General features: G+C 42.0%; 1 protein-coding gene across 1 annotated transcript; it reads left to right on the top strand.

Annotated features, from left to right (window-relative positions):
• The first annotated feature begins 2487 nt into the window (after positions 1-2487).
• Positions 2488-4641, top strand: LOC143732954 (serine/threonine-protein kinase pim-3-like). The gene is made up of 4 exons (XM_077224440.1): positions 2488-2520; positions 2745-3126; positions 3227-3406; positions 4128-4641. The coding sequence occupies exons 2-4, from the start codon at positions 2790-2792 to the stop codon at positions 4175-4177; spliced, it is 567 nt and encodes a 188-aa protein (XP_077080555.1). The 5' UTR covers positions 2488-2520; positions 2745-2789; the 3' UTR covers positions 4178-4641.
• Positions 4642-17220: the final 12579 nt, after the last annotated feature.

Raw genomic sequence — 17220 nt, 5'->3', positions numbered from 1 at the left:
TTTTTGCCGAGTATTTTCTGCACAGATCTTGTGATTTTGAAGCTATTTGGAGGATTCCTGAGAGAAAACTTGTTATATTCTACAAGGAGTAGATCGGAGGATATATCCTTTGCTTTTTTCTTTTCATATTATTTCTGAGGACGCTTTTATCTAACTAATTGTTATTATCTGGGAGTTAATCTAGGAGTTTGTAGTTTTATTTAATTTTATTATTTTTGTTTTATTTATTTATTTATTTTTCATTTTTATTTATTTGATTTCTTTTGGTAGTATTTCTGAGGAGGGTTGTATTGTATTATTTTTTTGTGTTGTTATTTTGTATTGTTTCTATTGCAGGTTGGAGGAGGACGTTGATGGCTCACATGGGTGAAAGAGGAGGTTAGTGTTCTAGTTTTTCATTTGTTTATATGTTATGATAACCATTTGATCCGCCAATTTTCCCAGCTAAGGGATCACATGTATTTGATTCCTTGCATGTGCAATAAACCTTTCAATTTGAGTAACAATTTGTAATTGACCACTGACATTGATCATTGATTATTATTAAAACATAACTAACTATGTGATGTCTGAAATATTCCAGCCTCAGGCCGCTCCAGATCCAGGAGAGCTGCTTCCACTCAGACGGCTGGTCTGGAGGTTTGGAGTCTCAGTTCTGATGATTTAGCTCCTCTGTCTTCTGAGTTTTCTGGTTCTGTGTTCACAGGTCAGGATCACAGGACGAGGAAGAGGCAGAACGGCATTCAGCAGAGCCCAGATGATGGATGTGCGTCCAGGCGGTCATGTGGAGAGTTGAGTCTCAGCAGCAGAGGGACGTACATCGTTGAGTGGAGGTGGAGTGGCCACGGATCGGACGGCCCAGGTGAACAGGACAGTTGTGGCGACTGGAGTTTGTCAAGGTCCGACAGCCTCCAAGAGATGATGTGTTCTCCGCTGCCAGGTCAAGTTCCTGTGGAGCCAACAGTGACTTCCAATGGCCTAACAGCTCAGGGTGCCGTGGAGGTGTCTCCTGCGAACAAGAGCTCAACAGGTGAGATTGAAATAAGGCTGAGGGGTGTAAAGTGTTCTGATAGAGATTTTGCTATTTTGTGCATAAGACTGCTTCAAGTTTTTAACAGGTTATGGTCTAGTCATATTTACCGTTGCTCAGCATAATTTAGCTGAAATTTTCTTACCGAAAGTTTTTCCAAAATATTTTAGTTGGACGTTTGTTTTTCAAAAAACATATTTTTCAGAACATTCAAAAGTAACGTTCCCATAATGTTTTCAAAATTATAAAACAGACTGTTCCCTTAACATCTGTATAACCAAGAAAAAAACATTTTTGAAACATTGAAAAAAACTGGACGTTAATACGCATTATTGTGAAATAAGACTTTGGGACATTTATGCAGGCATGAAGCAGAAGCACGGCCTTCGTATAATATTTGCTTTACTTGATTTTGTAACATTACAAATAAGAATGGAACAGTAAAATGTGTAAGTGTGTCATTGTTTAGTTTGAGGTCAGAGATGTTTCTAATAGTTGTCTTTTCAATTGTTTTTCTTCTTTTCAAAAAAACCTACAGAATGTAGGAAGAGGAGAGGAATTTGTACTTTCCTCGTGAGCGTGTGGAAGGCTATGAAACATCATTTCGGCTGCTGTTGCCACAGTAGTGCTGTGGATGTTGTGGAGCCTTTCGTCCCTCCACCAGATCTGGACCCAGAGCCTGATCCAGATCACTCAGCCGTCAAGCCAAATAATGGTAAATACACAGTCATTATTTCTTGAACATTATTTTAAACAGTATTGTCGTCTTGTTTTCCACTAAAAATATCTTAAGGCTTGTTTTCTGAGAATAATAATATTATTCTCCCTAGGTTTAGGTGAAGGTTCAGGGTTAGTACCTAGTTATTACCCAGTTATTGTAATAACTGTAATAAGTACATAGTATGCACATGGGAAACAGGACTGTAAGATAAAGTGCTACCGGTAACACTTTATTGTAAGGTGACGTAGTTACACGTTAGTACATCTACTGTACTTACTATAGGGATAACAGTAAATTATAAATAATTACAAGTAACCAACCGTATCTCTATAGTAAGTACATGTAGTTAATTAATATTACCCAGTTCTTATCTGAGTAAGTACAATGTAAGTACTTCACCTTAAAATAAAGTGTAACCTTTCATTATTAATTCAAAGGATCCAGCAAGCTCATATATTTATCATATTGTTTCTGTTTTTCAGAGTCCTTTGCGTCTTTCTTCAACGTAGGAAAGATGATTGGATCCGGAGGATTTGGCAGGGTGTACGAGGGAACACGGAAATTTGATGGCAAAAAGGTAAATATTACCCAACTGTACAAACATTTTGAAACAAATACATATTTAAAACAATTTACAGATGGTTTAATACCTAGTGCAAGGTCAGGTGCCTGAATACTGTTACTGTTATTGAAACATTTTTTGTTGGTTTTTTTGCAGGTTGCCATCAAACAGATCAGCAAGATTGACAACAATCGTTATCTTGATATTGTAAGTTGTTTAAAACCTGAATGTGTATTTAGTTGTTTAAGTGCTGATTACTGTAGTCAATACACCTGTAGGAAGCATTAGCTGTTAATGTTATCGACAAATAAGCCTAGAAGCAACAAATAACTTTGAGCTGAAAAGGCTCTGTATCTACAAAGATCAAAGAAAAGTACATTCATAAATGAGATTTGTACCCAGCTAATCTTCTGTCTGCTACTTTTCTCTAGCCTGGGCATCCCGAACCTCTCGTAACAGAAGTGGCGCTGCTTCTAATGATGAGGCAAGAACCCAGAAGCCCCTACGTCATACAGCTCTACGAGTGGTTTGAACACCCTCGAAAGTTCACTCTCGTCATGGAGTACCCCGAACCCTGCGAGAGCTTGCTGGACTTCATCATCCGTAACCCTGAACTGGATGAACCAACGGCACGGGTCATCATGAGACGGGCTGTGCTGGCAGTACAACACTGCATCGAACATGGCGTTTTTCATAATGACATTCATGCGGAAAACTTCCTGATGAAGAAAAACACGTTAGAGCTCAAGCTGATAGACTTTGGCTGCGGTCAGCTACTTAGTAGTGACGGCTACGAGAGCAGAATATACCTTGGTGAGCATTTTGGCAGTGTGGAAACATGAATGTGTGACTTACTGATTATTTGACACTTTAAATAAGAAAGCTCAACAATGCGCGAATGTCTTTCTTACAGGATTAATGACTTACTGCCCACCTGAAGTCTTCACAGATACGAGGTTCCACGCCGTCCCAACAAACGTCTGGGCTCTAGGAGTGTTGTTATATGAGATGGTGAACGCATGTTCTCCTTTTGGCAATAGAATGGAAATCACACAAGCCAAAGTTACATTTAGGAACGCCAACTTATCCAAAGGTGAATAACATTGATATCTTTGTTAAACGCACACATAAAGCAAAGGCTCTGTACAGAGACAGTTAAAGGTGAAGTACTCTATGTAAGATTTTTTTTTAACCAGTTGCATTTGTGATGTTTGAGTTGGAAAAAGGCGTGAAGCACGCAAAGTCTTTTGAAAATATGCTCTTTTTGTCACAGAAACTGCATACTTCACCTTTAAAGTAAAGATAACGAACATTTTACCTTAAATGAATCATGTTTAGATGTCACATGGTCATGACTAACCAGCTCTCTTCTTATTAATATTGGTACAGAATGCAGTGATCTGATTAGCCAGTGCCTAACAAAGGATCCAACTAAACGGCCGACGTTAGAGCAGATGTTACAACATGAATGGATTAGAAATGATCTTCTTGTAGATTGGAGAAGTTCAGGAGATTCACTCGATCAGTGATTTCAGGTGTGAGGAAGTGTAACAGATGGACAGAGTAGGATTATAATCATTTGTTATTATCATTTATCTATTTTCAAATTTGTGTATTGAACAGAGTTCATTTTAATGTTGTTGTCATAGTCTAGTCACCTTCATTTATATAGTGTTTTATACGATACAGATTGTTTTGAAGCAGCTTTATGATAATAAACAGAAAAATAACAGAATCTGTGATGCAAACAGAATTCCATTCTGCTGTAAGACATTTATGAGTTGACATGTTCATATAATCTTTGTTTTGGATAGGAAATAACATACTTGCTGTCCTTGGTGGAGGTCTTGAGCTCGTGACGTGACCCGAAGCCCGAAATCCAACTTCAACTCGACAGGGAAGTCAAGCCGCCACTCCAGAGAGCTCAGAGCCTGGCATCATGGGGGATCTTTCGGACTGGAAATCAATCAAGAACAATTTGGGATCCTAAAGTTAAGCCAAAGGGTCTCTTAGGTGATCATTTGAACACAAAGTATTATATCAAAAAGTGATCAAATTCATCATATTTTACTGAACTCTAATTTAGATTTTCTTTGTTTATCCGAGACATGGCTTCATGTAAACTCCCCGTCAGCAGCATTAGAAGTGCCTGCTTTTAAACTCTATAAGAAAGATAGAGTTTGTTCTAAGAGGGGTTATGATCAAACAAGTTATGATCTATGAGAAAACTGGTTTCCAGTCTAATGAAATCGCTTGGTCAAATTGTTTGGATTTGGAATGTATTGGTTTGAAATTCAGACTCTGAATCTTTGTATTAATTGTAATTTATCGTCCTCACTCTTCAAACAGTAGTTATGAAATTTGAAACTTTTTTTACATTCATTTTTATACATTAGTTATACAAAAGTTTGTCTAGCTAATACAGTGGAACAAGCCTTTAAAAGCAGTCAATGAATTGGACATTTTTAGACCATTTACATCTCATAAACCATCCAGAGCAAAGGATATATTTGGTATTGATGTAGTAATGCTTAAAGAGCTCAATGAGTCACTAGTTAAAACCATCACCAAAATGATCAACTTTTCACTTTCTCATGGGACGTTCCCGTGTGCTTGGAAGTCATCATCTGCTGTAGTGCCTATATCTAAAAGTGCAGATTCTCATGCTGTTAGTAATTACAGACCTATTAGTATTTTACCAATAGTCTCAAAGGTTGCAGAGAAATGAATGGTGCTGCAAATCACTGATTATCTAAATACTAGTTCATTTTTATTAGTTCATCCAATGCAATTTGGCTTCAGAGTAAACTTCAACTAGGTGGCAAATTGTTATTCCACTGAAAAAGTGAAGTCTCTCTTAGACAAAGGTGGGGTTTTCGGGCGGTGTTTCTTGACCTCACGAAGGCTTTTGACACTGTAAACCACAGGAGTCTTATTTCTAAATTATTAGTATTTTTCTCCAGAGACTTATCATATTCAAATCATATTTGTCCGGTCACACAAAGAATGTCCGAGTTCAGAATTATAAATCAGCTCCCTAATGTATATCCACAGGTGTTCCCTATTGGTCTATTCTGGGTCCATTGCTATTTACGTTATCAATGATCTTCCATCCGTTTGTCCCGACACCAAATGAATGCGGAAGGCACCGTTATTTATATACACGGAAACAGTGTGTCACAAATCGCAAATGAACTTACACAATCCCTAGTCAATGTGACATTTTGGCTAGAACAAAGCGGTTTACAGTTAAATATCTGTAAAACAGTGTTTTTTTTTTTTTTTTTTTTACCAAAACAAATAGTTCAAGTGTAGTGCCAGATGTTGTTGTTTCAGGGGAAAGGCTACAAGTTGTATCTGAATTGATCTTGATTCCAGACTTTCTTTTAAGGCTCAGGTTAAAAAGGTCTGTAACTGGGTCAAATTCTGTCTGTCAAAATTTAGATATATGTCAACAGAGGCCGCTATGTTGTATGTATTTCATTAGTATCTCTCATATCACTTTTTGTCTTAACAACCCGGTCACAAGCGAGTACAACTACTCTAAAAACACTGGACTCTCTGTATAAACAATCACAATTTTTTTATTTATTAAAAAGAGTTTTTTTTCATCATTTTTTATTTTTAATACTAAAAAAGTACAATTTGCTAAATTGGGATAATCTGATGTAGATGTTTGTCTTATGTTTAAGATTATACATAGCCTGTCGTCGCTGTTAAAACTGTATGTTAATGTTAGAACAACTGCACATCGGTCCACAAGGGCTGGAGAAAGAGGGACTGTATTATTCCTCTCAGAAAAAGTCAATTTAGTCAGTCTGTATTTTCAGTCAAAGCCACAAGGGAATATGGAACTCCATCCCATCAATAATTAGAAGACTGGATATACATTTGGTTCTTTTAAGATTCATCTAAAAAAATGGTTACTTACTAGTCAGCACTGTCAACATTAGTATCTTAATATTCTGATTTTAGCATCTTTGTAATAATTGTTCTGAGTTATTTGCTTTTTCCTGTCACTACTTTTTTTTTTACCTCTTATGTAGCACAATATGTTTTGACAAAATTTTCTGTTAGTGTATTTTTGCATGATTTCCGCGTGGAATCGTGTACTTGTATTTTGTAATTTGATAATGTGATTGTTTTTTTGTTTTGTATTATTAATGTAAGATGCTTTGTTTTTAGGGTGACTTTTTACATTCTGTCAAGGGTCTACAGATGAAAATGGTCTTTTTGGCTAATTCTGCATCTATGTTTATTAATGTGCACTGCCCCTGTAAACAAGTGAAATAAAGTAAACATGAGAGACTGCAAGACGTCAGCACAGCCATATTTGCTTTGTTTTAAAAGCAAGTTTTGCTTAGTAGTATGATTTTACACTTCTATATATAAACATCTATATATTTTGCTGTTTTTTTCTCCCCTTTATTTGTACTTATGTGTGTGTATATATATATATACAGGTATATATACAGTATGTCATTGGTCTCTTACTTTGTATAAAGCAGCTATGTCTTGTTAATATAAAAACGTACAGAAATACAATAAAATAAAAGCAAAATTTGTTTTTAAAAGTGAAGACAATCATCTTTATTTATATAGCACTTTATACAAGATTGTTTCAAAGCAGCTTTACATATTAACTGGAAGATAATGTTCAATGATGCAAACACAATTCAGTTCTCTAAGATTCAGCTCTAAGACAGTTGTGTCATTATTCAGCTGCAGTCAGTTCATAGTTGATTCAGTAATTTTGTAAAGTTCATCAATTATGTAATGAGTTCAAATCAGCTGTAAAGCAGCTTTGCACAAAACAGTGATGTCATCATTCAGCTAAAAAACAATCTTGACAAACATTTTAAGTGGATCTTAGCGGTATTATAAAAAAAAGTATGACATGATCCCTTTAAAGAAATGCTTTCAAAGAATAGAAAAATTAGGTGCATGAAAACCATCTCCATGGTTGTTTATATATATATATATAAAAAATGTCAGCCTCTATTTTCATTTCATTTCTTGTATTATTTTAAAGATTCAGTTTTCAAATCTTTAAAATTGAAGGTTTAGTTACCCAAAAACAAAATCTAAAAATCTAAAAAAAAAAATCTATCATCATTATTTACTAAGCCTCATGTTGTTCCAAACTCGTATACGGTTGTTGTTGTTGTTTTTAAGTGAAAGGCAAAGACCTATTTTTGTTTCCTGAAATAAAATCTCAATCTACTTGCTGCAAACTTCAATGCACTGTAGACCGTTTAAAACCTAACCCTACAATAAATGAGACTAGAGCCTGTTGAAAAATAATAATACAACAATTTTTGGTGCATGACATCATCACTGGTTATTTAGGTGAAAGAAGCTATTATTGTATTATTAGAAAGATTTAGGTCAATCTTGAAGCTTATTGGAAGAGTTACTCAAAAACAAATTCTATCATCATTATTTACTCCAAATTTACTCTAAAGTCATATAGGTCTACCACTATTTTTACAGTTTTGGGAGGGCAATTGTGAAGAATCATTACGCAGCTCTTTTCCATTCAATGCCTTTTCATATAGTCACCATGTCTGTAAAGCTCCAAAAAGGTATAGGTGACACATATGTATTATATAGCCATATATACTGTATATTCCAAGACTTCTGGAGCTTTTAATGAGAAAAGCTTGTTTTTATTCACTGATAGTATTTCCATAGACGGAAGCTCTGAAAAGTCATTGCAGCCACGTTTAAAATGTTGCAGTAAAATATTGTTGACAGCATGTTTTAGTGAAAACAGACAATTCTACAGTGGTTTCTTATATCAACCGGCAGAGAGGCACATGTTCCTTCAATTGCATCAGTAATAAAATAGCTGATTGTGAGGTGCAACACACGGCTTTCATCCATCAGGGCAACTCATGTTCCGGGACACTAAACAGGAGGTTTGCTGGACTATTTTTTAAATATAATGAATAATTGTGTCTGATTGGCACAGCTGACAGAGCTTGATGCTGGTTGATTCACTGCCATTATATGGACAAGAAGGACCTTTTTTCTCTTTTTGTGCTTCAAAAAAAAACAAAAAACAAAAAAAAGGGCATACAGCATTAAAACAATACCAGGGTGAGTAAATGATGCTTGATGCTCATTTTAGGGCGAACTATCCCTTTAACTGCAGTTTGTACGTGGCCAGTGAGACTCCCAGGAAAAGGTACGCACTGTTTTTGAACTTTTGCCAGATTTAGACACCGAATTTAAACTTCTTTGTGACAACGACATTTAGCCGACCTGTCAAGCTAAGCGAGCTCTGCATCCGTTTTCAAGCGCTCTCAGCTCCATCCAGCGAGGAAAAAGCTTTACCGATGTCTTGCATTTTTATTTCTTTTAGGACATTTGGTTATGTTTACGGTTGACAGATAATAATTTCATAACTTCTATGGCGCTCTCGCCTTCCGGTTTCGCATATGAACATGACTGCCCTGAAATCCCTTACGAAAAAGAAGTATACTTCAAGTTCATTTTATGAAGTATACTTGAGTAATGTTCAAATATATTTTTGAGTAATGTTCAAATATATTTTTAAGTTTACTTTATGTAGTAAGTATACTAATATCAATGTGTACTTGAAGTAAACTTGTAAGTGTACTATTTCAATACTGCTTGGGACTAAATTGGTCCACTTATAGTATATAAAAGTATACATTTAAGTGTACTATAAGTGTAACAGTAAACTTTAAGTACAAGATCTCATTTGTAATGCATCTGTACAACAAGTGAACTTATAAGTAGTAGTTTAATATTTTAATACAAGTACTGGTAGTACATTTTTTGTTTATGAAAAGACACACTGAAGTTTAGTAGTTATACTGCAAGTATACTTATATATACAGTATAAGTATAATGTTATGTTCACTTAAAGAAAACTTACTAGTTTACTATTTATATATATTATTTTTGCATTTGCCGTATACTACTATGTTCAAAATGTTTTTTTATTCTTGAAAAATACCTTTGACTGTACTTACATTTTAAAAACATATTATTAGCTTCATGCATCCCTTTTTATCAACACTTAAATGTCGGTAAGTTTCATAAAGGAAGGCAACATTTAAAACAAATAAAGGTGAAAAACCGCATTGTTGTCAAAGACTAACTTACGCCTTGATCAGATTCAGAACAGTGATAAAATTGAAACACAGATGGAGTAGATCGAGATCCAACACCCTCAAAGCTTCACAGTCGTTTTCTCTTCATGGGTTATGCTTCATTTCATTTGGTAACATTAAGCAGTTCCCTTTCGAACGGTCACTTCGTATTGCGTAGCTATACGCAGTGGGGAAACTCCTTTTCCTCGATTTACTGAAGCCTTTATGTAAAGCGCATTTGCAGCTGCACAGCTAGAACATGAGCGTCTGGCTCGCTCATAGGCTGCGCTGCGGCAACTGCACATCCAATGGCGCAGGCGCCTCTGACGTGCAACCAATGAGATCACTCTGCGTCATACACGTCAGAGCCCGCCAAGGGGGCGTGACCTCAGTCTATAATAGCCCCCGAATTCGCCATTATAGCAGATTTTACTCCTTCAGCGACAAACTTCACGTCTCTGACCATTTATTGAGCCTTCGCCGTCGAACAAGCCTTCAGCCTGAGCCAGCTACAGTTCAGCAGACGACACATTTCACCGTGTTTCTCCTGACGCCGTCTCTCCTGTGGCTATCCGGCGATATCCTTTTCATTGCTCTTTGTATATTGTATTATTTGTACGAGCGTTGTTCAAATGCATCGTGTTAAGACCTGCGCCACGTGCGGATGCAAGCTGCACGAGGCGGACGAACACGCTAGCTGCATTCCATGCCTGGGACTTCACCACGCGGAGAATGCACTATCTGCCGGCGGATGTGCGGCCTGCGAGAGCATGCCTATCTCCGTGCTGCGAACTCGGCTAGCCCTCTCCCGTGACGGCGACGCCGCCTCTCCCGCGCTTCCTTTTCCGGCCCTACTTCAGCCAAGGAAGAAGAAGCGCCGCAGCCAACGGCAGCCGGAGAACATGGATGTTAGTGAACGCACGCCGGCCTCGTCCCCGCGTGCCTCACTCTCTCCAACCCGTTCATCTCCGGTCCTGTTCGAGGGAGATCAGCGCCCCCCCCACGTGGCGGGCCTTGTCTCCTTCGGCGGGCCTAGCGAGCACGACGACAGCCTGTCTATCGCTGCGTCTGAGGAAGAATGGCCGGGCTCTTTCGACCCCGTCATGGCTTCCCAGCCAACGCCCAACGCCTCAGCTACCAGGACTAACTCCGACGCGGAAATGCTTCGGATCCTGACGCAGGCCGTAGCGGACCTCGAGCTCGAGTGGGCCGCGCCCGCTGAACCCCCTCGAAGTCGGCTGGATGGCTGGTTTCTGCCAGGGCACCAACAGGCCCCTCGTCACAAGCCAGCGCCATTTTTTCCTGAGGTACACGAGGAGCTTACCAAGGCCTGGCGCACTCCTTATTCTACACGAGGCCCCGCAGTTTTCGCGACGCTCTCCTCCGTGGACGGAGCAGCGGAAAAAGGCTATGAGTCGTTGCCGCCCCTCGAAGAGGCGTTGGCCGCTCATCTCTGCCCGAACACAGCTGCTAGCTGGCGAACTAGAGCTGTGCATCCCAACAAGCCGTGCCGTAGCACTTCAGCCCTCGCCGGACGCGCGTATTCCGCCTCCGGTCAGGCTGCATCGGCCCTGCACACGATGGCCGTGCTGCAGGTTTACCAGGCCAAACTCCTCCGGTCTATGGACGAGGCTGGCCCGGACCCTGAGGTTTTTCGGGACCTTCGGAGCGCCACAGACCTGGCCCTGAGAGCTACTAAGGCCACAGCGCAGGCTATCGGGATGAATATGGCGAGTTTGGTCGTGCTCGAGCGCCACCTCTGGCTTACCCTCACTGACATTAAGGACGCGGAGAGAACAAAGTTCCTCGACGCCCCAGTATCCAGCACCGGCCTCTTCGGCCCGGCAGTGAAGGGGTTCTCAGAAAGATACACCGAGGCACAGAAAGCGTCCCAGGCCATGCGTCACTTCCTGCCTAAGCGCTCTAGCTCGGCGTCGAGTGCTCACAAGCTAGCCCCGCCGACGCCTCGGCCAACAAAGCCCACGAAGCAGGCCTCTCAGCCCCGCCCTGCGGCTGATGCCCAGCGCCAGCCGAGAGCAACCAAGCGCTTCCCGCTTCCCCGACGCCAAGGCCCCAGACCAAGCGCCGCGCCTCACACAGCGCCGCCAAAGTCGTCCTAGCATGCAGGGGAAAGAGAGAGGGCACGGGTCCCGCACTCGCCGGACCACCCTCGAAGAAGTCAACAAAACTTCCCACAGCCCCTTGTTCAGTTCAGGTGGCTGGGGATTTTATTACTGCAAACAGGCCCGCAACAGTAAGCGCGTTCTTGCAAACAAACGCCGTTTTCACGGCGACCCATATAAAGCACAAAAAGAGTATGTTTCACAAACACAACACGTGGGTTCACGGTCCCCCTTCAACAGGCGGCCCCTCCCCCGTTATAATACTGCCTTCCCTACACGCAAATGCTTGTACAGTCAGTCCAATACTCAATGTGTGCACAAATCACAATATAAGGGTATCAGGTCCCCCTTCACTAGGCGGCCCCTCCCCTGTTGTAACACTGACATCCCCACACGCGAATGCCTGTACAGTCAGTCCAATACTCAATGTATGCACAAATCACATGATAAGGGTATCCGGTCCCCCTACATTAGGCGACCAGCCCCAGTCAGTGTGTCAAGCCCTAGCCACATGTGTTCTAGCCTGGCAAGCTATCCCCGGTGTGTCGAGTTGGGTCATAAACACTATAAAGCGAGGTTACTCGCTCCAATTCGCTCGCAGACCCCCGAAATTTCAGGCGGTTCTCGAGACTTCGGTGAGAAGCAACGTGGGTCACGTGCTTCGCACCGAAGTACAGAATCTATTAGCAAAAGGGGCGATAGAATTAGTCCCCCCCGCGCTAAAACACATGGGTTTTTACAGCCGTTATTTTCTGATTCCGAAAAAAGACGGCGGTCTCAGACCCATTCTAGATTTGAGACATTTGAACAAAGCTCTCATGAGACGGCCGTTCAAAATGTTAACTATCAAACATATCCTCGCGCAAGTGCGCACGGGGGATTGGTTTGTCACAATGGATCTGAAAGACGCTTACTTTCACATTCAGATAAACCCTCGTCACAGGCCATTCTTGAGATTCGCCTTCGAGGGCCAAGCTTATCAATACACCGTTCTGCCGTTCGGTCTATCGTTAGCACCCCGTACATTCACGAAGTGTGTGGATGCAGCGCTTTCTCCCCTGAGACATCAGGGAGTGCGTGTGTTAAATTATCTCGACGACTGGCTGGTGCTGGCACAGTCGAGAACCGAGCTATTAGCTCACAGGGATTTGATTCTCAGCCATCTAAAATGCCTGGGTTTCACAATCAATGTGTCAAAAAGCAAACTAACCCCCAGCCAGAGTGTGATCTTTCTGGGTACAGTTTTAGACTCGAGAGCCATGACAGCGCGACTCACACCAGAGCGCGCGCTCTCAGTGCGAGCGCTTACAGGCACTTTCAGAGCGCGCGAGCACGCGCCACTGAAGAAATTTCAGAAACTGCTTGGTCTCATGGCAGCAGCATCGCCAGTACTCCGCTTGGGATTACTGCGCATGCGCCCGCTGCAGCATTGGCTGAAACGGCGTGTGCCAACTCACGCATGGCAGTCAGGCAACATGCGCATTATGGTAAATCACGGTTGTTTAAGAACCCTGATTCCCTGGCGAGCGCAGAACTGGTACCACGAGGGGGTGACAATGGGAACAATTTCCAGAAGGAAAATGGTTCTTACAGATGCGTCCAACCTGGGTTGGGGAGCGCTGCACGAGGGCATGCCTGCATCCGGCCTCTGGTCGAGCACGGAGCAGAGCTTACATATCAACTGTCTGGAGATGAAAGCAGTTGGATTGGCCCTGAAAGCATTTCTGTCGAACCTCAGGGGTCACCACGTTTTAGTCCGCACAGACAATATATCAGTGGTGGCCTACATAAATCGCCAGGGGGGCATCAGGTCAGGAAACCTGCATGCGATGGCGAGAGACCTCCTCTTATGGGCACAAACCAACCTGAGCTCTCTGAGAGCAGCGCATATACCGGGCATCCAGAATGTGGGCGCGGATATGCTTTCACGGGGCAACACTCCCCTCGGCGAGTGGTCCCTGAACCCATAGACGGTCAGTCTGATATGGAAGGTGTTTGGCGAGGCCGAAGTCGACCTGTTCGCCTCGAGAATCAACACCCACTGCAAATTGTTCTTCTCGAAGGACAGGGACGCGCTGGCCCATGTCTGGCCCAACCGTCCCCTTTATGCCTTTCCCCCCGTCTCGATGATTCCACAAGTCATCAAACGGGTCAGAGAGAGCGGGTGCCCAGTCCTTCTGGTGGCCCCTCTCTGGAAAACCAGACCGTGGTTCCCGGAACTGGTTCAGTTATCGGACACAATCCCATGGCCTGTCCCACTGAGGAAAGACCTCCTCACACAGGCGAACGGGACATTGTGGCATCCGAGACCCGATTTATGGGCCCTCCATGTGTGGCCCCTCAACGGGTACCCAAAGACCTTCCTGAGAAGGTCTTAAGCACTATATCTGAAGCCAGGGCCCCGTCGACTCGGCGCCTTTACGCTTCGAAATGGTCGGGTTTTTCCAGCTGGTGCTCGAAAAATCAGGCTGACCCAGAGTCATGTGAGATATCTGTAGTTCTCTCATTCTTACAGGAGCTGCTGGATGCGGGTCGCTCCCCGTCCACGCTCAAAGTGTATGTGGCAGCCATAGCAGCACATCATGTTCTGGTGGCTGGCCAGTCACTAGGAAGAAACGACCTGGTCGTCAGATTCCTTAAAGGTGCTAGGAGAATGAACCCCTCCAGACCTCCATCTGTGCCATCTTGGGACCTCTCCACGGTCCTGGGGGCTCTGAAAGGTCCACCTTTCGAACCGCTCCAATCGGTTGATCTAAAACCCCTCTCGCTGAAGACCGCTCTCCTTATGGCTTTGGCATCTATCAAGCGAGTGGGAGATCTGCAGGCACTCTCTGTGAGCCCTGCATGTTTGGAGTGGGGTCCAGATGACTCCAGAGTCATCCTCAAGCCCAGACATGGTTACGTTCCTAAAGTGCTCTCAACACCGTTCAGAGCACAGGTGGTGACGTTATCAGCCCTCCCTCCTTCTGCAGAGGATGGAGAGGTTAATCTTCTCTGCCCTGTTAGAGCACTGAGAATCTATCTGGAGCGTTCTGCGTCTTTTAGACAATCAGAACAGCTTTTTGTCTGCTTTGGTGGTAGATCCAAGGGGGATCCAGTCACTAAGCAAAGACTGTCTAGATGGATAGTGGATGCTATTTCTATGGCTTATACCGCAGCGGGTCAAGTTTGCCCTATAGGCGTCAAGGCCCATTCAACCAGAGGTATGGCCTCGTCATGGGCTTGGTCATCTGGCATTCCCATTAGTGATATTTGTGATGCGGCCGGCTGGTCCTCGCCTTCCACATTTATGAGTTTTTATAATATGGAAGTGCCTTCCCTGCAGGCGAAGGTGCTTTCGGTATGATTAAGACCCGTGGGTGGCCGGTCTTGTCATATATTACTGTGCACAATCACATTCACATATATACATGAAACCCGCTGCTGGCCGGTTGTAGTTCATACATAAACCCGCTGTGGCTGGTTATATTTATATATATATAAACCCGCTTTGGGCCGGTTATATGACATATACAAAACCCGCTTTGGCCGGTTATATGACATATATAAATTCCATACATATATAAAACCCGCTTCGGCCGGTTATATTCCATAACAGATATCAACCCGCTTTAGCTGGTTAAGATTTCATATATAAACCCACTTGCCTGGGTATATGTTCGTATACTAATAACCCCGACAGAGTCTGGGTTCATTGGTGTAGTATATTGGGTATTTCTACTGATGTATACTACGGAGATCTGACGGTGTCTGGTCGATTTTTACATAAATTATGCGGTTATGGCTTGTTCTGTACGCTCAGGGGTCCTGAGTTGCAGTGACAGCCAGTTACTCAGTGCGGCGTTTTGCATGGCGTCCCCACTGCGTATAGCTACGCAATACGAAGTGACCGTTCGAAAGGGAACTACTCGGTTACTCACGTAACCTCAGTTCCCTGAGTTAGGGAACGAGTATTGCGTAGCCAGCCGCACTATGGTAACATGGCAAGTTGTCGCTTCAGTCGTTAAACCTGCTATAATGGCGAATTCGGGGGCTATTATAGACTGAGGTCACGCCCCCTTGGCGGGCTCTGACGTGTATGACGCAGAGTGATCTCATTGGTTGCACGTCAGAGGCGCCTGCGCCATTGGATGTGCAGTTGCCGCAGCGCAGCCTATGAGCGAGCCAGACACTCATGTTCTAGCTGTGCAGCTGCAAATGCGCTTTACATAAAGGCTTCAGTAAATCGAGGAAAAGGAGTTTCCCCACTGCGTATAGCTACGCAATACTCGTTCCCTAACTCAGGGAACTGAGGTTACGTGAGTAACCGAGTAGTTTTGACTTACACGCTGTTAAATGTTTGATGATCACGTTATTTTACATTTGAGTGAGTAATCTTCTATTTTTTTTTGTTGAGTAATCTTCTATCACTTGCTTCAGCTTCTTCTTCTCCTGTGTTTTGATCAGGAGATTCTGTACTAGATGTATCACAGCGCCCCTGCCGTATTTCAGTGAAAACACGGTAAAGTAGAATTAAAGTAAATTCCTATGCACACTAACATTGGACTAGCCTACACAAAAATTCAGATACACAGAATTAGAAACATATCCGTTTTATATCAATATTCTAATCAATATTTTCAAACAATGTGAGTTTCATAAGTCTGTATATGAAAAACTATGTAAAAAAGTATATTTAATAGGCTACTCGATCAAAAGAGTTAACACAACTACAAGCCAAGTATACTTTGAATACTTAATTATACTTTAAGTATATCTCGATCAAAAGTACAAGAACATGCCAAAAAATTTAATTTAATTGGACTTTTCTCTCAGTATAAGTCAAGTAGCCTACACTTAGTGTAATTTTAAGTATGTTTCTGTGAAGTATATAAAATCTAGACTGAAAGTATACTTTCTTATTTTTAGTTTAAGGCGAGACACGGTAGGCAAAAACATCGTTTTTTTTTCACTGGTCAATTTTGAGATTTTAGGATATTTGTCTTCAATAACATGTCTTCTTTCAGACTTGTGGTGAAAAAAAGTCAGAAATACACATTTAGGTCTTTATTTTACTACACTTTGCTTGTTTGCGTCTGTAGATTTCTCATAAACTCATCAAAAGTTGTCGTTATAAATCATCCTTCTGCTCCGCGATCGCGATCTGCACTCTGTCATCACACACACCGTTAGAAAGCTTGCTCTCTGCTGTACAATACTGCCGGATCCAAATATGGTCATTTCCTTTTTATCAGCAACCAATCGCGAAAGTAAAAGGGGGGATTTTACTCTAAATGCGCGATCTCATTGGCTGATGCTAATTCTTTAAAGCCCGTTTTCTCAAAATGACTTTTCTCTCTCACTCCAAGTCCGAAATCTCCACGTCAGTAGCACCTATATACACCAAACTTTCCAGTCTTGTTCCTAGTTATATTATGAAGACATTTACAGAGGGATTTGTAAATATATTATTCTTAGCCTGATTTACATAACATTTTATTCCAAAAAACATGTCGAAAATCATTTTTTTAAGGCTATTGGCAGTATATTCTGATTTACAGGATAACAAAAGTAGATATCCATAAATCCCTCTGTAATTTTTTTCCCATCTAATATGTGAACACAATGAAAAAATAATTTTGAACCTGGCTTTATCCAATACTCAGATTTCGTTTTTTAAA

This window comes from Siphateles boraxobius, unplaced genomic scaffold (genome assembly GCF_051911475.1).
Source record: "Siphateles boraxobius isolate OS27281-9 unplaced genomic scaffold, OSU_SipBor_1 9, whole genome shotgun sequence".
Classification (NCBI taxonomy): Eukaryota; Metazoa; Chordata; class Actinopteri; order Cypriniformes; family Leuciscidae; genus Siphateles; species Siphateles boraxobius.
This window is presented reverse-complemented; position numbering and strand designations above follow the sequence as displayed.